Genomic DNA, 17,423 nt, shown 5'->3' on the forward strand with positions numbered 1-17,423 from the left:
ACGCCCCGGAAGGAACCATTCGCGCCAGGGGGGTGTGGCGGCTGAGGACGGCTGTCGCCTTGGCGACCCCCACCCTCGGACCGCTTGCGTCGCGGCAGCAGTGCAGGGACCGCGGGGACTGGCCCGGGCCGAACGGGGTCGAGCGCAGGGCCGGGCTCAGGGCTGCTGCCTCTCCAGGCCGGGCGTCGGGAGGCGCGGCCCGCGGGGCTCCGCCAGGTATGGGGCTGCGCGGGGCGGGGCTCAGCGCTCACCTCCGCGCGGCGGGGCGGGGCCGGGGCCGGGCAGGGCCGCCCGTCCTCCCCGCCCCCATCCCTCCCTCTCCCGGCCCGGGATTTGCGACCTGGGAGCCCGCGCCCCGCGGCCTCGCCGCCTCATTTTCCTGGGAGCGGCAGCCACGGCGGCACCATGAGGAAGTCGTACTCAGGTGGGCGCCGCGCCCGGATTGGGGAGGGGTGTGTCCCGGGGCGAGCCCCTCTCACCTGAGCGGAGGCGGTCGCGGGTGGCCGAGTGGGTCCTCGAGGCGGGGACACCGCGGGGCTCCGGGCTCCCGGGGCAGATTTTGATGTGTGGGGCGTTCGCGCCGGCCAGTTGACGCAGCTCCACCCCGCATCGGGATCGCGGGGTCCTGGAGGCATTGAACCCCTCGACGGACTTGGCTTTCTCCTTTGCTCCAAGCCGCCGCTGCAAGGCAGGGGGGCCCGCGCGCTGGTCCAAGACCACAGGTGCCTGGGGGAGACCGGGTGCTCGAGACCTCCGACCCCTGCACGGTTGGGCCCCGATTCTGACCTTGGCCGAGGGTCTCCTGCCCCTGTATGTCGGCCACTACTCGCTCAGGTGTCTGGAGGGGCCACTGTGGGAGCCGCTGCCCTGGACCGGCCAGCCTTCCTGTTCGCCCTCGTCCCCCCTTGCACCTTCTCTGGAATTGCTGACTTTACAGGCGCCGAGGGTGCAGGCGTTTTGTGGTCCACCCCCGCTCCCCCCCCTGCAACCTCCGCGGGGCGTAAGTGTGCGTGGGTGGGGGCTGGGTGGAGGATTTCCTTGGGGTCAGCCTCCAGGACTGGTGGTCCAGGTCACAGCATCCTTTCTTCCCGTGAACTCCTGTTATTCCTCTACCCAGTGGAGAACGGGAACTTCGCCAAATGGGACCATCCAGCTGCAACCCAGCTTGGCAACTCGGATTCACCTTTTAGGTATCAAGATGCCGTCAGGTGTGCTGGCATCCTAGGTCCACTAGCAGGCCTGACCTCACATAGGTGGAGGGGGCCTGACCAGTTCTTATCATGTGCACAGGATCCTTTGTAACCATTTTGCCCTTGGGTACTCTGAAGTTCCATTCTATGGATGGGTAAACTGAGGCCACGAGCCTTGAAGGGCAGGTTAAGGGTAATCCAGATCTCTGTTCTATTTTTTTTTTTTTTTAGTTTATTTTATTTATTTATTTTTGGCTGCCTTGGGTCTTCGTTGCTGTGCTGGGGCTTTCTCTAGTTGTGGCCAGTGGGGGCTACTCTTTGCTGCACTGTGCAGGCTTCTCACTGCCATGGCCTCTCCCATTGCGGAGCACGGGCTCTAGGCGTGTGAGCCTCAGGAGTTGTGGCTCGCGGGCTCCAGAGCGGAGGTTCAGTAGTTGTGGTGCACGGGCTTAGCTGCTCTGTGGCATGTGGGATCTTCCCGGACCAGGGCTTGAACCCGTGTCCCCTGCACTGGCAGGCAGATTCTTAACCACTGTGCCACCAGGGAAGCCCTCTGTTCTTTTTTATTTCCCTTTTTTTCTTTGTGATTTTTTTGCCCCAAAGGATCCAGGCAGGATCTTTTGTCTTCCTCAGTTGTCGAATTATAAACAGCATCTCTTCTTCTGCTAACCCTGCAAAATTTCTCCTCATGTTCCTCCCCTTAATCTATTTGGACATGAAGTTTTCTGCCAAGGACTCATGAATTAATTTTTCTTCATAAGAGGACAGAGTCATGGTACTTAGTTGGAGCTGAAGAGGTCATTTGGGCCATTTTGGGGGTCATTTTTTGACCCTTCCTTTGGGTCATTTTTTCCCAGTCTCCTCCTGCTTTCCACATTCAGAAAGGAAAACAAGTAAAGAATAACTTGTCTCAAAGAGGGTTACTCAGAACTTCCCCTAAAATGGCCTTCCGGGCCAGTGGCATAGAATTTCAACTTTCACCCCCTGTTGCAAACAGCATGGCCCTCAGACACCCTGCTCACAGCTCTGTCTCAGGAGCGTGGGAGCATTGATGTAATGGTGGGGGAGGAGGGGGCTTCCAGGTGGCATACGCTGCGGTTTGGTGCTCAGCCTCCCTCCCCAACATGCTCCAAATACTTGAGATGGTTGTGGGCATCACTGCCCCACGCGGCCCTTTCCCTGGGTTCTGCAGCCCAGTGTGGCCCAGGGACCCCAGCTGGCTCTTGTCTTTGGGTCTCAAACTTTGCCTCCTGCTGGTCAGTCTGGACAGTGGGGGCCACCAGGGCCCCCCCTCCTGCTCACTTGGCCTTTTCCTGGGGGGACTTTGAGACCCTCCTACACAGATGCCAGAGGGCCCCTGGGGCAGGCTCAATATCTGTTCTCCTCCACGCCTGCCCCCTCCTGCCCTGGCAAATTAAAAAAAAAAAAAAAAGAAGAGGAAAGTTTTTGCAGTAGTTAGAAGTAGAGTTCATGGGTGGGTAGGAATCAGCTCTTGTAAAGGCAGCCCCCGTGGCTCCAGTGTTTACCTGAAGGGGCAGGGCCCTGGAGGATGGGCCTGGAAGGGCTTGGACCTCTTCCAGCTTGTTCTCCTCCTGGCGATGGCCCAAGGCGAGCTGGGTCACTCTGTTGCAGTTGTATGGGGTCGGGCTGGAGGGGGCCGGCCCAGGGGCGGGGTGGCCACTTGGCCCCATTCTGAGGGGCTCCGGTTCTCTTAGTGCCCCCCCCCCCCCGCACCGCCCGGTTCCGAGGAGAGGCATTTTGCAGAAGTCAGACTGACCCCTATGCAGCATCAATGCCATGAAATTAAGGAAAGCAGCAAACTGTGAAAAATTCCCAGTGTCAAAAATTCAAGGACAGGGCTTCCCTGGTGGCGCAGTGATTGGGAGTCCGCCTGCTGATGCAGGGGACGCGGGTTCGTGCCCCGGTCTGGGAGGATCCCACATGCCGCGGAGGGGCTGGGCCCGTGAGCCATGGCCGCTGAGCCTGCGCGTCCGGAGCCTGTGCTCCGCAATGGGAGAGGCCACAACAGTTAGAGGCCCGTGTACCGCAAAAAAAAAAAAAAAAAAAAAAAAAATTCAAGGACAGCCAACCAGGACGGCTTTTACTTTTCACCTGGGTTGAGTGGGATGATTGCTCCTGGACCTATTTATGGGCTCCAAAATAAATCAGATATGTTCTCGGTAGAGCTGGCTTGAACACTCATGAGTCTCTGGAAAGCGGGGAATTTTCAAAATGTTTGAGGGGATCCCTGGTGCCTTAGGTCTACATTCACTGGACACACATTATGTGTCAGGCCTGTGCGGCCAGGGCCTCGACGGTACAGAGATGATGGAAAGACGTGGTCCTTGCTTTCAGGGAAGCTGCATTCTCATTGGGGAGGCAGGATGCAGGGGGGGCCCCGGCCGGTTAACACCCCCCAACCCCCTCCCGAGCAGTACAGGTTCCAAATGCCCAGGTGGGAGGTTTCAGGGGGAGGCAAGATTGAACTGGGCCTTGAGGAGTGAGCAGCTCTGAGAAGGTGGAGAATAAAAAGGGCCCTTCTAGGTGGGGAACAGAGCGAGTGCCCAGTGGGGCTGCGGGATGCCAGGTGGGTGTGCGGGAGCTCTGTCTGGTAGCTCCGGTTCTGCTCCGCGCTCCTCCTGGATCTGCCTCACCTGCTGCTCCAGCGGGGCAGAGCTGCAAGCGGCATGGCCCAGTGGTTCATAGCACGGGCTCCTGAATTCAACCGTAGGCTGGTACCTCCTCGATGTGGGGCAAGGTGCTTGATCTCGGGTGTCTCCTTTGCCTCATTTGTTAAACAGGGACGGATGCCAACTGGTTGTAAAGATGAAATGAATTGCTGCATAAAACGCTTGAAAATGCCTCTCCATCCGTAACTTCCTGCTGTTGTCTTCACTGTCCTTATCAACAGCTGGAAGGACGCGTTACCGCCTTTGCCAGGATGCCTGGGGGCTGCCGGCACCCTCCCTGGGCCTTTGCTGGTTTGGAGGCCAGGAGGGTGGCCTCTCCCCCAGCCCCTTGGTGTCAGAGCGGGCTGCTCTCTGCACCCCTCCGGTGTCCTGAGCTTGGGGCTTCTGGTTGCATACCAGCTCACGTGGAGCCTGCCTTTCAGTGGCCCTGGCTCTCCTGGGAATGCTCAGCAGCGCAGACGCTTATAGCCGAGGCCCCCGAGCCACAGAAATGGGGAGTAAAATCAGACCAGTGTGCACCTGGGAATTATTCGGAGATGCCTGGTGGCTTTCGGGAGATCCCCGAAGGGGTACCTGGCCTACCAAAGGTTAAAAAGCTCTTGCACTAGCGACTCAGAGGCCTGGGCAAGGCGGGAGGCTGCACCCAGAGGAGGCGGATTAGACAGATTAGCCAGCGAGAGGCCTTCCCCACGCCCGGCGCTCCGGGAGCTGAGTTCTGGGAAGGAGAGGAGAGCACGTCCCCAGAGCGCTAGCCCCGGGTGAGGGCGAGGAGGGGAGTGTGCGAAGGCCGGCTCCTTCCGCTTCTCGCCCTGCGCCCCCTCCCGCTGGCCCGCCTCCCTCTCCTCATGCCCCAGCCTGCTTGCTCCGGTTCCTGCAGGGACCTGGGCGGAGACGAAGAGCCACCTGTGGCAGGCAGTCCGTGGCCCCCTTGGACTCGTGCCCAGGATCATGGACCTCGAGATCCCCCAGTTCTGGGGGAGCTGGCAGAGCCTGAATCCTTCCCGGCCTGTTGCAGAGGAGGGAGACCAGCTCCTGTCTGCCCGGCCCTCCGGCTCACCCCAGACCACAGTCGCCTGCCCGTCAGCCTATCCCCAGCCTGCCCAGAGGGGTTCCGAGAACTGAGTGCTACGCACCTGGCAACGTGCCTGAGTTTGAGACAGCCCACCTTCCTCCTGGAACCCCCCGGGTGACCAGTTCAAGCCAGGACAGGTGCAGAAGGGACACCGGCTCGCTGCTCAGGAGCAGCGGTCTGGAGTTTATGTCCAGGTGGAAGGGCGGGCTGGCCACGTGCCTGGAGCTCCCGTGTGGGTGTCAGCAGCAGAGGACATCTCCCCAGGGACCCCAACAGCAGGAAAAAGGCACTTCCTATCCTCCACCCAGCTTTTGGGACTGCCCTCCTCTGAGACTCATCCCACATGGATGGGGCCTGGGAGTGGGACCTCGTTTCCGCACGCCCTGCTGTTTGTCCATGAGCCGCGTTGCATGGGCTCTGAAGTTTGCTTAAGATGTACTTGATAAGAATCGTTCAGCAAACAGCAGTGCAGGGCCCGGCCCTGGGACGACAAGTGAGTGCCAGTTCCTGGGCGGATCCAGCTGGTGGCCTTTGGGGGAGGGGGGCTGGAGAGAGAGACCCCAGGCCTGGGGGGTGTGAGCGGTTGGGTGGGGAGGGAGGTGACATGCTGAGCTCCTACACCCTTGTTGAAGCTATTACTTTGGGACACCCCGGCCCTAGGCATTGCTGGGGGATTTATGGGGGACCGGTGGGTGCTAGTGGCTGGGTGAAGCCCCCTGTGGACCTGTGTGGGCGTGCAGCGCACAAGATCACAGCCCCCACTGTGCTCCAGGAGAGACCTCGGCCAGAGAGTCCCAGTGGCAGCTGCCAGAGGTTGCCTGGTCCAGAAGCACTAACCAAAGGAAGCCTGTCCTGGTGGGCACAGGGCCCTGGGGTCGGGGGTACTGCGGTCAGGCCTGGGACCATGGCGCACTGAGCTTCGATGTGAGAACTGAAGTGTCCCCGAGGCCGCTGGGCTGGTTGTCCCTGCCCCTTCCCTGTTGGGCAGCTGTAACTGGGCCCAGAAGCTGCAGCAGCCAGGTTGAGCTGGGGGGCACCCATCTCCCCAAGGTCCCTGGCCTGTTTTGAGTCTCCCTGTAGGTTCAGTCATTCATTCCAGAAGTGTCTGCCGGGTGCCCCTGAGTCCTTCCTGCATGCTGGTGGCTCTCAGCACTGCTCTGGAAGGGTGGCCTGGCCTCGGGTCTCCTGGGCTGAGTGTGGCACTCTGCTCCCAGCCCAGTTTCTCTCTGTCTTATCTCCCTGTGCCCGCCCTGGGCCTGGGTCCCTTTGCAGCCCACGTGAAGGGGGGCATTGAGCCGCTGCCCACAGCGGGCGAAGCGGCTCCAGGCGTCCTGCTGTCAGCGGCCTCTTGGAAGCCTTGCAACAACTGAGCTTTGTTCCAGGCCTAATCTGACCTGGTTCTGCGAAGCGTGACTGCTGGCAGCCTGCAGGCCTCCGGGACGGGAAAAGGGGCATCGGCGGGGAGAGTAAGATGATCCCGGGTCGCAGGGCGGCCCTTGGCTCAGGCTGCCTCTGGCAGGAATGAGAGTCACGGTCATCCTCTGAGCGATGCTGGCTTTGTGATGGGAAGAGGAACCCTGAATGGCCGCTCCGGCCTGCATGTGTGGACCCCAGCTTCCCAGGGGCCCCTCGAAGTGCTGGGTGGGGCAAGAAGGGCCAGATCACTCTCCCTGGGGAGTGGCGCCCTCCCTGGCCCAGGGTTTCAGAGGCAGGGCTGAGGGAGGAGTCTTCCTTTCCCGGTGAGGGATGGGGCGTCCTTACCCTCTTTCTGGCTCCTGGGGAGGGCTTGCTTCTCCCCGGACTCTTAAAGGGCATGCAGTGAAGCCTTGGCTGTGGCTGGGCCCCCCTGGGCGCCCCAAGGCTGCACCTGGGAACTGGGGGCTGGCCACATCCACCCTAGATCTCCCTGAGAGCCGTGCCTGGGCCCCTTGTCCCAGCCGGGCCAGGCGTGTCGGGGCAGCAGTGGAGACTGTCTGCCCGGGCTGGGGATCACTCCCAGCGAGCGTGGTTACCAGGAAGACCTGGGAAGGGGCAGCTGGCAGGCCGCCTCGGGCTTGTCCTGCAGATCAATCTGATCTGATCTGCATCCTGGGGCTTTCACAGCCCTCCCCGGACTGTGCCTTCTGTTTCCACCAGGATCAGGGCCCAGCGGGAGAATAATGCTTCTGTAACCCAAGCCACTTGGAAGTGGGTTAAATCCAGCCCCTGTCATCTTCCAGCCTGAGGCCTAGGCTAATCCACCTGGAGGGCTGTGGAGGGTGGTTTGCAAAACTCACTAATGAGCACGTGGCTTTGACTCTAGCTACAGGGTCCAACGTGTGTGTTGAAGGACAGGTGGTGGGTTTTTGTGCAGAGGTGACCCGGTATAGACACCGTGGGGACACCAGGTGTTGGAATGACAGCCGAGTACACGCAGTGGCGGTGGCATGGGACTGGAGGGGAGGAGGTGGTGGATCCCTCGTCAATGTTAGGCGCCTGAGGCGTGGGCAACAGACCCTCAGCAACGGGGAGTGGGTCGTCGTGGTGGCAGCGCCTTCCCGGTAGCTGGGGATTGACACTCTAGCCGCCAAGCCTGTGCTTTAGTTTTTAAAGGAAGCCTTTCTCAAATACACCATGTATCTCTTCTTTCTCTTTTGCCTTTATTTATGTGGTTGTTCACTTTGTTCATTAGTCGTTACCAAACAGTGTGAACAGGAAATTAAAAGGACAAATTCTCCAATCGCATCGGTTACAACATTGCTTTTTCTGTTCCCTTTAGTACTTGTTTCCACATGCACAGGACGCATCGTTTGATTTAACTATCAAAGGCGTATAAGTTTTTTTTTCACAGAGGTGCGTATTCTCTGTACACATCGGTTTTTGCTTTTTTTGGCGGTACGCGGGCCTCTCACTGTTGTGGCCTCTCCCGTTGCGGAGCACAGGCTCTGGACCGGGGCACGAACCCGCGTCCCCTGCATCGGCAGGCGGACTCTCAACCACTGCGCCACGAGGGAAGCCCTGTACAAATCGTTTTTAACTCTGCTCTTTTCACTTGAAATCAGATCTCACCGTGGATTCCCTGATCACAGTTTGAACGGCTCTTCAGAGAGGATGTTCCCGAATTCACTTAGCCCTCCTCTCACCAGAGCTCTTAAACGTTCTGCTGACGTTGGCGCTCTTCCTCGGTGATGTGCACCCGTGACCCTGACGGAGGGTGCCTGCCGTGCTGAGCCACAGATGTTGCAGTGGCCGTGCTTATAGCTGTGAGACATGAGCTGGCTGGATACGTGTTCTTTTTTTTTTTCCAACCAATGTTGTTTATTTAGTTTTTTAGATGTTGGGGATAGGAGTTTATTAATTAATTAATTTATTTTTGCTGTGTTGCGTCTTCGTTTCTGTGCAAGGGCTTTCTCTAGTTGCGGCGAGCAGGGGCCACTCTTCATCGCGGTGCACGGGCCTCTCACTATCGCGGCCTCTCTTATTGCGGAGCACAGGCTCCAGATGCGTAGGCTCAGTAGTTGTGGCGCACGGGCCTAGTTGCTCCGCAGCATGTGGGATCCTCCCTGACCAGGACTCGAACCCGTGTCCCCTGCATTGGCAGGCAGATTCTCAACCACTGTGCCACCAGGGAAGCCCCCCAAATAAGTGTTCTTAACACAGCATTTTATTAAGAGGTTTAAGGAACAGAAAACGCAATTTGCCCTGATTATCAGCCTGCTTAGAGCCACTGAGAAGTCCCAGGGTTTACTTGTCCTTTAAAAGATCTGCCCGTTGCCCACGGTCTGTGATTTCTCTGTCTGACTGGTGTGTAAGGCCAGGGGCTCCCCCCACCCCGCCCTGCCTCTCCTTCTCTCCCTCTCTTCTTTGGCCCCTACCGGATGCTCATGTACCCTAGGAGGTGTCTCTTTGCTTCCTTGGGCCAGCCTAAATGTTCTAGTCTTGGCGATGGGCCACCTGCCCCCAGGTGACCAGCCACCTCTCCTGGAGATCATTCGTTCTGCTGCCGGGTTACCTGGGCAGTGGTTTCTTCTGGAATCTCCAGGCTCCCCAGGCCAGTCAACAGTGCTGTCTGTCAGGCCGACCCTCCAAGGCCGCTATTTTGTTTCTCTCCCCTCCCCTCCCATCTTCCCTCCCAGGGCCTCTGCCCCTCAGTCCCTAACTGCACCTCTCTCTATGTATTAATATATCCTTGCGTTATAATCTCACGACCGTCGACAGGTTGAGTGAAACACGTGTACTTCTTTGGCGACTTGGTGCCCATTAAACAGAAGGGCTTGAAGACTGATGCAGCCTTTCCCGTATTCTGGGGCGCCCCCTTGCGGCTCCCTTTGCTGTTGTCAGCTGTGTCTGATCGCTCACCTTCCTGCACCTTATCCACGATTTCCCCCTTGGTCCATTGGCCTTACTTTGTCAGTCTGCTCGTCTTTCTCACCTGTGCGGTCTGTTCATGGCGTGTGAACCGGGGTCTAACCAGGAAACAGAAACCACTCCAGGATTTAGAACAGAAGGACTCAAATGTACAGACGATAGAAAAGCCAAACCAAGCATAAGGAGGCAGCCAGGGTTGGGTGGGGTTTATACAGCTCTTTGAAGGTACGAATGGGATTATTTGTTACGAGTGAGAAAAGAAGTAACGGCAAATGATAAGTTCTAAACAGCGGGCAAATTTCATAAGCGTCCCCAAATCCAGAAAAATAACAATGTTTTTTACCAATCAACTACTTGTCTGATCTCCAAAGTAATTTTTTTTCCCTACATGTTTTTGGCTGCATACTCTTTGATCACTTCTTTATATGATGACTGTGTAATACCATTTTCTGTTGAACGAATAGAAAGTAAATTCATCTTCCTAGTTACTCAGAAGTTAACTTTTACTTTTGGTAGTTGGGATGCATGAAAAAGCGTGGCTTAACTCACGAGTTTGTGGTACTGCTGCTGGTTTTCACCCTACAAACACAAGAATTCTGGTAAATTCCATTTTATGTGATTCCCATCCAGAAAGAAATAGACAAGTATGGGCCATTTGTAACTGCACGTGATGCATCATTGCATTTCTTTCTGACCAGAGATACTTTCTGTTTTGAGGCGACATTGCAGAGAATTGAATTCTCTGCTTACAACTTTATATCTGGTGATTGGAATCATTTCCCATAGCCTAGCTTCTGGCTCCATGCGTTTCAAATCTTGCTGTCCCCCACTGCCCACGTCTTTCCGGCACCAGGTACTGCAGGACACGTTCCTATCTTATCCCTTCAGATTCTGCACAGTAGACAGATTTGGGAAAGTACATGGAAGGAGACTCCTGGCCTTGCACATTGGGGCGACGAGCCGTCACTTAACTCTGCATGGAAATAACTGTGAACTATGTAAATAAAACCCAACTACATTCAAGCTAAATATCTTTCCAATTCAACTTTTCCTTAGCAGGAGCCCCCAAACGCCAACAACCCCTCCACTGGTACCTTACACAGGAGAAAGGGTGATGGCCAGGAACTCAGGGAAGAAAGAGACAGCAATCTTAACTGATGGGGGTTAAAATATCTTCTGTGTTGCCAGTTTTACAAAAACGCTGTGGCCCTTCTCAGTGCCTTGAAACGGATGCACATGTGCCAAGGGCTCTGGTGCTTGAGGTTCCGTAGCTTCCCGGGGACACGCAGAGATGAGCCTGGGGGAGCCACTACCGCACCCCACCACCTGCAATCAGAGGATCAGAGAGAGGAAGGCGTGTTATCAGAATCCAGGGACCAGGGTCACCTGACGGGAGGCTGGACAAAGGTGGGCCTGCCTGGCGGGAGCTGCAGCTGCAAAATAGAAAGAAACTGCTGCTGGAGAAACCTTCCAAGGCAGAAAGCGGGGGAGAGATCTACCCTGGTTCTCCCTGGCTCCCACCTTCCAGTCTCGTCCTATAGGTTGAATCCAGCCGAAAGGCTACAGACCTGGGGACCTGGAGACCTCAGCATGCAGAGGTCCGCTCTTCTGCCACTAAAGAGAGCCTGGGAAGGGCGAGGAATGCCGGGTACACTTATGCTTAAAATTTTTCATTGTTTATCTGAAATTCAGATTTACCTGAGTGTTGTGTATTTTAGATGGCAATGTCTTTTATGGGAGTGGGACCCAGAGTCCAGACGCCCAACTGGTGAACCTTCACGGGAAGGGCTCTGTGGGTCCTTGGTCAGCATTGATGTCATGTGATGGACTTGGCCGTCTGGTGATGCCGCTGCCTGCTGGGCAGAGCCCTCCACATGCAGGAGCTGCTGGTGCTTCCCCGGCCTGAGAGTGGGATACCAGTGCTGGCTCCCCACTGGCATCAGGAGAAAGGGGAAGACTGTGTTCCTTGGGGCAGCCAGAGAGGCAGGAGGCTCCTGGCCGAGGTCCTGGTGACCCTATCCTTTCTGGAGGGACTCTCATGATTTTTAAGAAAAAATTGAGAATTGATTCCTTTCTGTAGATAAGCTCCTGTCATTACTGAAAATGGGTATTTGTGCAGGAGTTTGCATAGCACCCCTTCCTGCAAAGCTCCCTTTTGAGAAAATGGTGACTTCCTGGCTGGGAAGGGCTGTCCAGCACCACTCATGGCTGGCACAAGAGCAGAAGGGTGTGTGTGTGCGTGTGCGTGTGTGTGCGTGCACGTGTGTGCGCATGGGGCCGAGTCACCCTCCCCTGGAGACCACCTGCTTCCTGTTCTGCCCCTGTCCTTGGGTTAAGATGTCTGGGCTGTGTGAGGCCCCAGGAGGGTTGGGGACGGCCACCCTGATTATGGGTGGGGACAGTGCCTGCGACTCCAGTAGGAGAGGACGATGGTGCGTGGGTTCCCCATCATTAACGTAATAATAATAATCCCCTAACTCCGGAGTCTAGTTAGAGTCTCAGTGCCCGTTTAACCTTGTATTTTACAATACCAGGATCTAGCATAAAAATTTGGCTGAAAGGAAAAGACAAAAGGTCTTCTCAGTAACTGTATCCTTCTCTCTCTTATCCAGGCTCCCCAAATTATATGCACAGGGGAACACCCATGAGCTGGGCATCCAGGCTCCTAGACGCGGGGCCAGCACAGGTCTGCCAGGCTCCTGTGCCTGGTGGGGCCCATCTGTGGCGAAGGGGCAGGGAGGGCATGGGGCTGTTTACCTGGAGGTGGGCCCTGCCGTCAGGCTGCAGTGGTGGCTCCCCACCCCGAATGCTGGTTCTGCCAGGAAATGCTCCCCAGGGCGTCCTAGGTCTCCTCCCCCTGCCCAGCATCATCCCCTTTCTCTCCAGGACCAAGGAGCCCCATCTCTTTGTCTGGCCATCTTCTTTCCTATTTGAAATGCTGCCTTTTCATTCTCAGTGGGACACCAGCCAGCAGGGACTCCCCACTCCCTTCTCCTGTCTTTTTTGCTTCATCTCATCTGAAGTGTGTTTTAATCTCGTGGCCTCCACGTGGGAAACCTGACTGGTGTTTGTCACTGGCCTGTAGTTCATGAATATTTGTGAAATGGCCTTTGCCCTGGCCTAAGTGAGCCCAGACACCAGTTGGGGAGTTTCTGGTGTGGCCAGGTGTGGGAGGGCACCGGGATTCTGAGTCTCCCCAAATCCTGACTGTTTTCTCTAGATCGCAGAAACTGCCCCCCACCACCCCCCATCTTCCTGTAATGTGCAGTCCATCCTGGAGGCTGGGAGGGTTTTCAGCTTCCCGTAGTTGGGAGGGAGTCCAATAGGACTCCTGGTAGCCTTTCTTCGGGTAGCAGTATCCTGGCTATAACATGCAAGGTGCCTTGGTTATAACTTACATTTTGTCTAATGTATTAGCACAGGGCAGCCAAGCTTTGTTAATTTCCGATTGTAGATCCCTCGGTCCAGGCTGGTGTATGTGGCTGGCGTATAATAATAATTTATATTAGTATGTAATATATAATATGCTAATAGTGATAATATCTACTGAGTGTTCATTTTGTGCCAGGCACTGTGCTACGTGCCTACCATGTGTGACCTCGTTTAGTCTTAGTCGCCTGTGAGTAATCCCCATCTCTGTCCCCATTCTGCAGATGGGGAAGCTGAGGCTTGGAACGGGGAGGTGGTTTCCTGGGGCCTGCAGGGAGCGCCTGGCAAGGTCTGGATCGAACCCTGTTCATCTGACTGCAGGCTTTCCTGCCTCCTTGGCCTCTGAGAACTCCAATAATTTGGTCTGGGATGTCGCCAGAGAGCTGAACTTCGAATCATCTCCTCTCTTTCCGAGTATGTTTTATTTAAAAATCACATAAAAATAACTCAGTTCTCCACTGGAAGGACTGAGCCTTTAGATGTCTTGGAGGCTTTTCTGGCTACCTCTTCGCTGGTCTCCGACACAGACTTCAGTAGTTAGGTCCAAGGAACTGAACTGCAGCTGCTCTCGTTCTGGGGTTTGTCCCAGGGCTGCGGTGGAGGCGGCCCTGGGCGGGACGCTGGTTGGAGCGCGGGAACCCCGGGCGGCTGCTTCCCATTCTTTATTAAGGGAGCAGGCTTGGCGTCCTCTCTGTGCCAGGGGCTGCCTGGCACCAGCTGCACGTTTTGGGAAATCTGAAAAATAAACAGTGTAAATAAAACTTAACTCGACCAGAGAAATCTGAGACACATGCTGTTTTCCTCATCACCGTGTCTCCACCCCGACCGTGGCTTTGGTTCTTAGGGATCAGATGCCTGGGGTTGGGGTTTAACCTGAACAGACCCTCTTCATTTTTATCTTTGTCCAGAAGCCAGAGGCGGGGGCGAGGGTGGGCGCCCAGCTGGCCTTGGGGGGATGCGCGGCCGGAAGTGACTGGATCCCCAGGAATGTGTGGCCGATCCTTCTCCATTCCTTTGCCAGGCTGTTTCCATACTGGGGACTCACTGGCTTTATGGGCTCAGCTGTCGCTCACTGGTGCCACTTTCAGCCCAGACAGCTGACCCCTAAGTAGCTCACGGTGCGCATGTGTGGCGTCGGGGGACAGATGTTGAGGGTTCTCATGTATCATTGTATGCGGTGCAGATCCCAGTTAGGCGTGTGGAGGGAGGTCACAGCCATGGTGGAAGTGAGGCTGGAGCTGGGGCCGGGGATACCCACACTCACTCCTCTACCCTCTCAACAGCCCTGGGACCTGTGCCTGTCCTCACCTCCCTCTCCTCCCCAGCCCTGGGCAGCCCCACTAGAGCCACTCTGGACCTGCCCTCTCCTGGTCTTAAGGGGCGGTCAGTTCTGGGAGCTGGACGCTGTGCCCTCCTGCCCCCCGCAGGTCTGAGGCTGTGGTCCATCCAGCCTGTCTCTCTGGCAGGACCAGCCTGGAATCACCATTCTGGTTGGACTTTTGAGGAAGGATGGAGCGTTCATCGCTCAGCAGGGGGCAGACTTTGCATCAGTGTCAAGTGGGCGCTGGGGAAGGATGCTCCCATCTCTGCCGTGTGAGGCCGCTGACAGTCAGGGTTCGTCAGAGCAACAGAGCCAATAGGGGAGAGAGAGGGAGAGACTTATCATGAGGAATTGGCTCATGAAATTATGGAGGCTGAGGAATCCACCATCTACCGTCTGCAAGCTGAACACCCAGGGAAGCCGCTGGTGGATTCAGTCCAAGTCTGAGGACTGAGAACCAGGGGAGCTGGTGTTCAGTCCTGGGGCAGAAGATGGGCGCCTCAGCTCACGTGGTCAGGCAGAGAACTCTCCCTTCCTCTGCCTTTTGTACTGTTCGGGCCCTCCAGGGACTAGAAGATGCCCACCCACACTGGGGAGGTGACCTGCTCTACCCAGCCCACCAGTCAAACGTTCATCTGATCCAGAAACACCCTCACAGACGCGGCCAGATGTAGTGTTTAGCCAAGCATCTGGGCACCCCATGATCCAGTTAAATTGATAACGTGCAGTCCACCATCAGGGTCCCCGTCGTGGCTGGGGTGGGGCTGGGGGCTTTGTAGGAGGCTCGACGGCTTCAGGGCTTCTGAACCTCTCTTCCCTCATGTGTGAAATGGGGGTGGTGGCCCCTGCCTCATGGGATGGTCATGTTGAGTGAGTGGGAGAATGGATGTAAAGCCCGTGGTTGTCATGGAGCCTTGGCATTGGAAGTGGCTGTGAGAGCCCCGTGTCCACCTGGCCCTCCTTCAAGGGTCAGCTTGCTACCCCCCTTCCTGGCCCCCCGTCTCCTCGAAGCCTCGCCAGTCACCCCGGGCCCCGGTGTTCACCCCCCCCCATCAGAACCGCATGTCACATGCATCTCTTGCAGTGTCGTTTACATGGTGGGTGAGTTCAGCTAAAACTGGGGCTGTCTTGGCGTCCTCCCCAGCCCGGAAAGAGGCCAGGGCTTAGTGGCAGGTATCTGTCAATACCAGGCCCTGAAGGATAGACCTCTCCCGTCTTGTCAGCTGTTGAGTCATCCTGCAGATGTGGAGAGCGCGTGTGTCCCGGGGGAGCTGGACGGGAAGACCGGGTCTGCAGGCTGCCCTGCTCAGGGCTCTGGAACCTTTTGAAACATAGCTGACTGCATTCACTCCTGCTTGGTCATAGTTTAAGAGTGGGCTTGTGGAATGAATGAATGAATGAATAATCTGTCTGGAGGACTGCAGGGGAGGAGCTAGCACAACTGACCCCAGCGTTCTGGGTGCATGTTGGGTGACGGAGGCTGCAGGCGGGTCCAACCTGGGCCCCTCTGGCTCTGCAGGCTCTTCTCCACTGTGTCTTGCTGTCCATGGGGAGGGCCTCCGCTGGGCCAACGTGGGTGTCCCTGCCGTCCTCTGTAGGACGGCCTGGTCATCCAGGCAGCAGACCCTAGAGCACCGTGACCTGGCAATGATAGGACGGCCGCCTGCCACTCCCTCTTAGAAACCTCTTGAGTCTGGCCGGCTTAGCACCTCAGCAAATCTGCTCGAGTTGGGACTTGCCTGCCCCGAGCCTCCCCAGGCATTGAATGCTGGGCCGAGTGGTGTGTGTGGAGGGGCACGAGGCCGCGTTAATCTGGGGCTCCCTCCTGGTGGGCGGGGGAGAGAACGGCTTGTCCTCCATGTTCCCCAGTCCAGCCCGGCTTCCTCCATGTCACAGACCCCGGGACAGGGAAACCCCAATTCCCAACAAGGTGGATGCAGGTTATACGGGGGCTGGCCCGTGCCTGACCTGTGCCAGCACCTCTCCATCCCGCAGACAGTCCCGGCAGCCCAGCGCGCAGGAGCCGAGCCCAGGTTTTGGAGTTTGAGGGACTTGTCTTTATCCTGGGCTCAGCTCCTCATAGCTGTGTGGCTTCAGACAAGTGACTCAACCCCACTGAGACTTGGCTGTCTTATCTGCAAAATGGAGTACTGAGGGTTATGTTAGGCGGGGGAACGTGTGTAAAGGCTTTGACCCAGTACCTGGCACGCATCCGGACGGTGGTGGCTGCCGGGGCCAGGTGTTACCTGGGAGGACTGGGGCCTCTGGCCCCACAGGGGACGGATTTCTGGTTCTGGAGCCCCTGGCAGGAGCAGAGGTGAGAATACGCCCGGTGGCCTCAGGTGACCTTTGCCCTCTGCCCTGTCTTTAGGAGTCACGCGGACCTCCGGCGGCCGTCTCCGGAAGCTTGGCGACCCGACTGGCCCGGGTAAGTGGCTAGGTCAGCCTTGGCCCCCTCGGTTTGTCTGGGGCAGGAGTGACAGCTCACGTGCTCCAAAGAGACTCTCCCGACCACGGCCTGGCCTGGGTGGGCAGAGTGGGGAGGGGGTGTGGAGCTCCGCCTCTCAACCTCGGTGCCTCGGGGGCGGGGTCTGTGCAGCTCCTCCCCACCGGGTGGCGGCTCTGGCCTCCCAGACCCCGGCGTGGCCAGCACGGGAGCCTGCTTTGTGTCTTTGCTGTCAGGTCCAGCGGCCAGGCCCAGGGGCTGTGCCTGGTCCGTGGTCTCTTGTCAGAGGACATTGGGGCCCAGAGGTGAAGGGACTCGCCTCCCCTAGGAGGTGGGAGAAGTGTGTTGAGGACCTGCTGGGTGTCAGACCCCGGGCTGGACGGGCAGAGAGGCATAATGGCGACGTAGCAGCTGTTCTACAGGAGGGGATGTGCCCACCCGGAGCCCACGCCCCACCTTCTAGACCAACCCTGTCCAGTAGAACTTTCTGTGTCAGTGAAGTGTTCCCTGTCTGCATCGTCCAGGACGTTAGCCACTGTCCACACGTGACCATTGAGCACCTGAAGTATACATTGTCTATGTTATTTATTCATTCATTTGCATAGAATTAACTGACTTACGATTCCCACTTAATATCTACTTGTGGCTAGTGGTTATGAAATTAGACAATCCGAGCCCATGCTGGCTCTCTGGGACCCCAGAGTTCTGAACCCGAATGCCCCTGAGGCAGCCCGACCTCTCTCCAAGTGTGTCCTCCAGAGGCAACCCCCGCCAGTGGGCTGGGCACCCTCGGGCCCGTGTGGTGGCCGATGGTGGCTCTTTGCTGGGAGTGGGGGGGTTGGGGGCACGTGATGTGCAGGCTGGACGTCCACATGAGTGTGTAGGAGGCCCTTGCGGTACAGGACGGGCCGGGTGTGGGAAGGGAAGG

The 17,423-nt window shown here is 57.2% G+C and overlaps 1 protein-coding gene across 1 annotated transcript in view; it reads left to right on the forward strand.

Annotated features, from left to right (window-relative positions):
• Window positions 1-370: 370 nt before the first annotated feature.
• The window catches only part of SEPTIN9 (septin 9), a 165,253-nt gene continuing 148,200 nt past the window's right edge, over window positions 371-17,423 (forward strand). Inside the window, exons 1-2 of the mRNA XM_082861282.1 lie at window positions 371-424; window positions 16,421-16,477. Of these exons, the coding sequence (XP_082717408.1) occupies window positions 406-424; window positions 16,421-16,477 (76 nt within the window). The 5' untranslated portion in view covers window positions 371-405. The remainder of the gene's footprint in view (window positions 425-16,420; window positions 16,478-17,423) is intronic.

Source organism: Leucopleurus acutus, assembly GCF_964270905.1.
Source record: "Leucopleurus acutus genome assembly, chromosome: 19".
In the NCBI taxonomy this organism is placed as follows: Eukaryota; Metazoa; Chordata; class Mammalia; order Artiodactyla; family Delphinidae; genus Leucopleurus; species Leucopleurus acutus.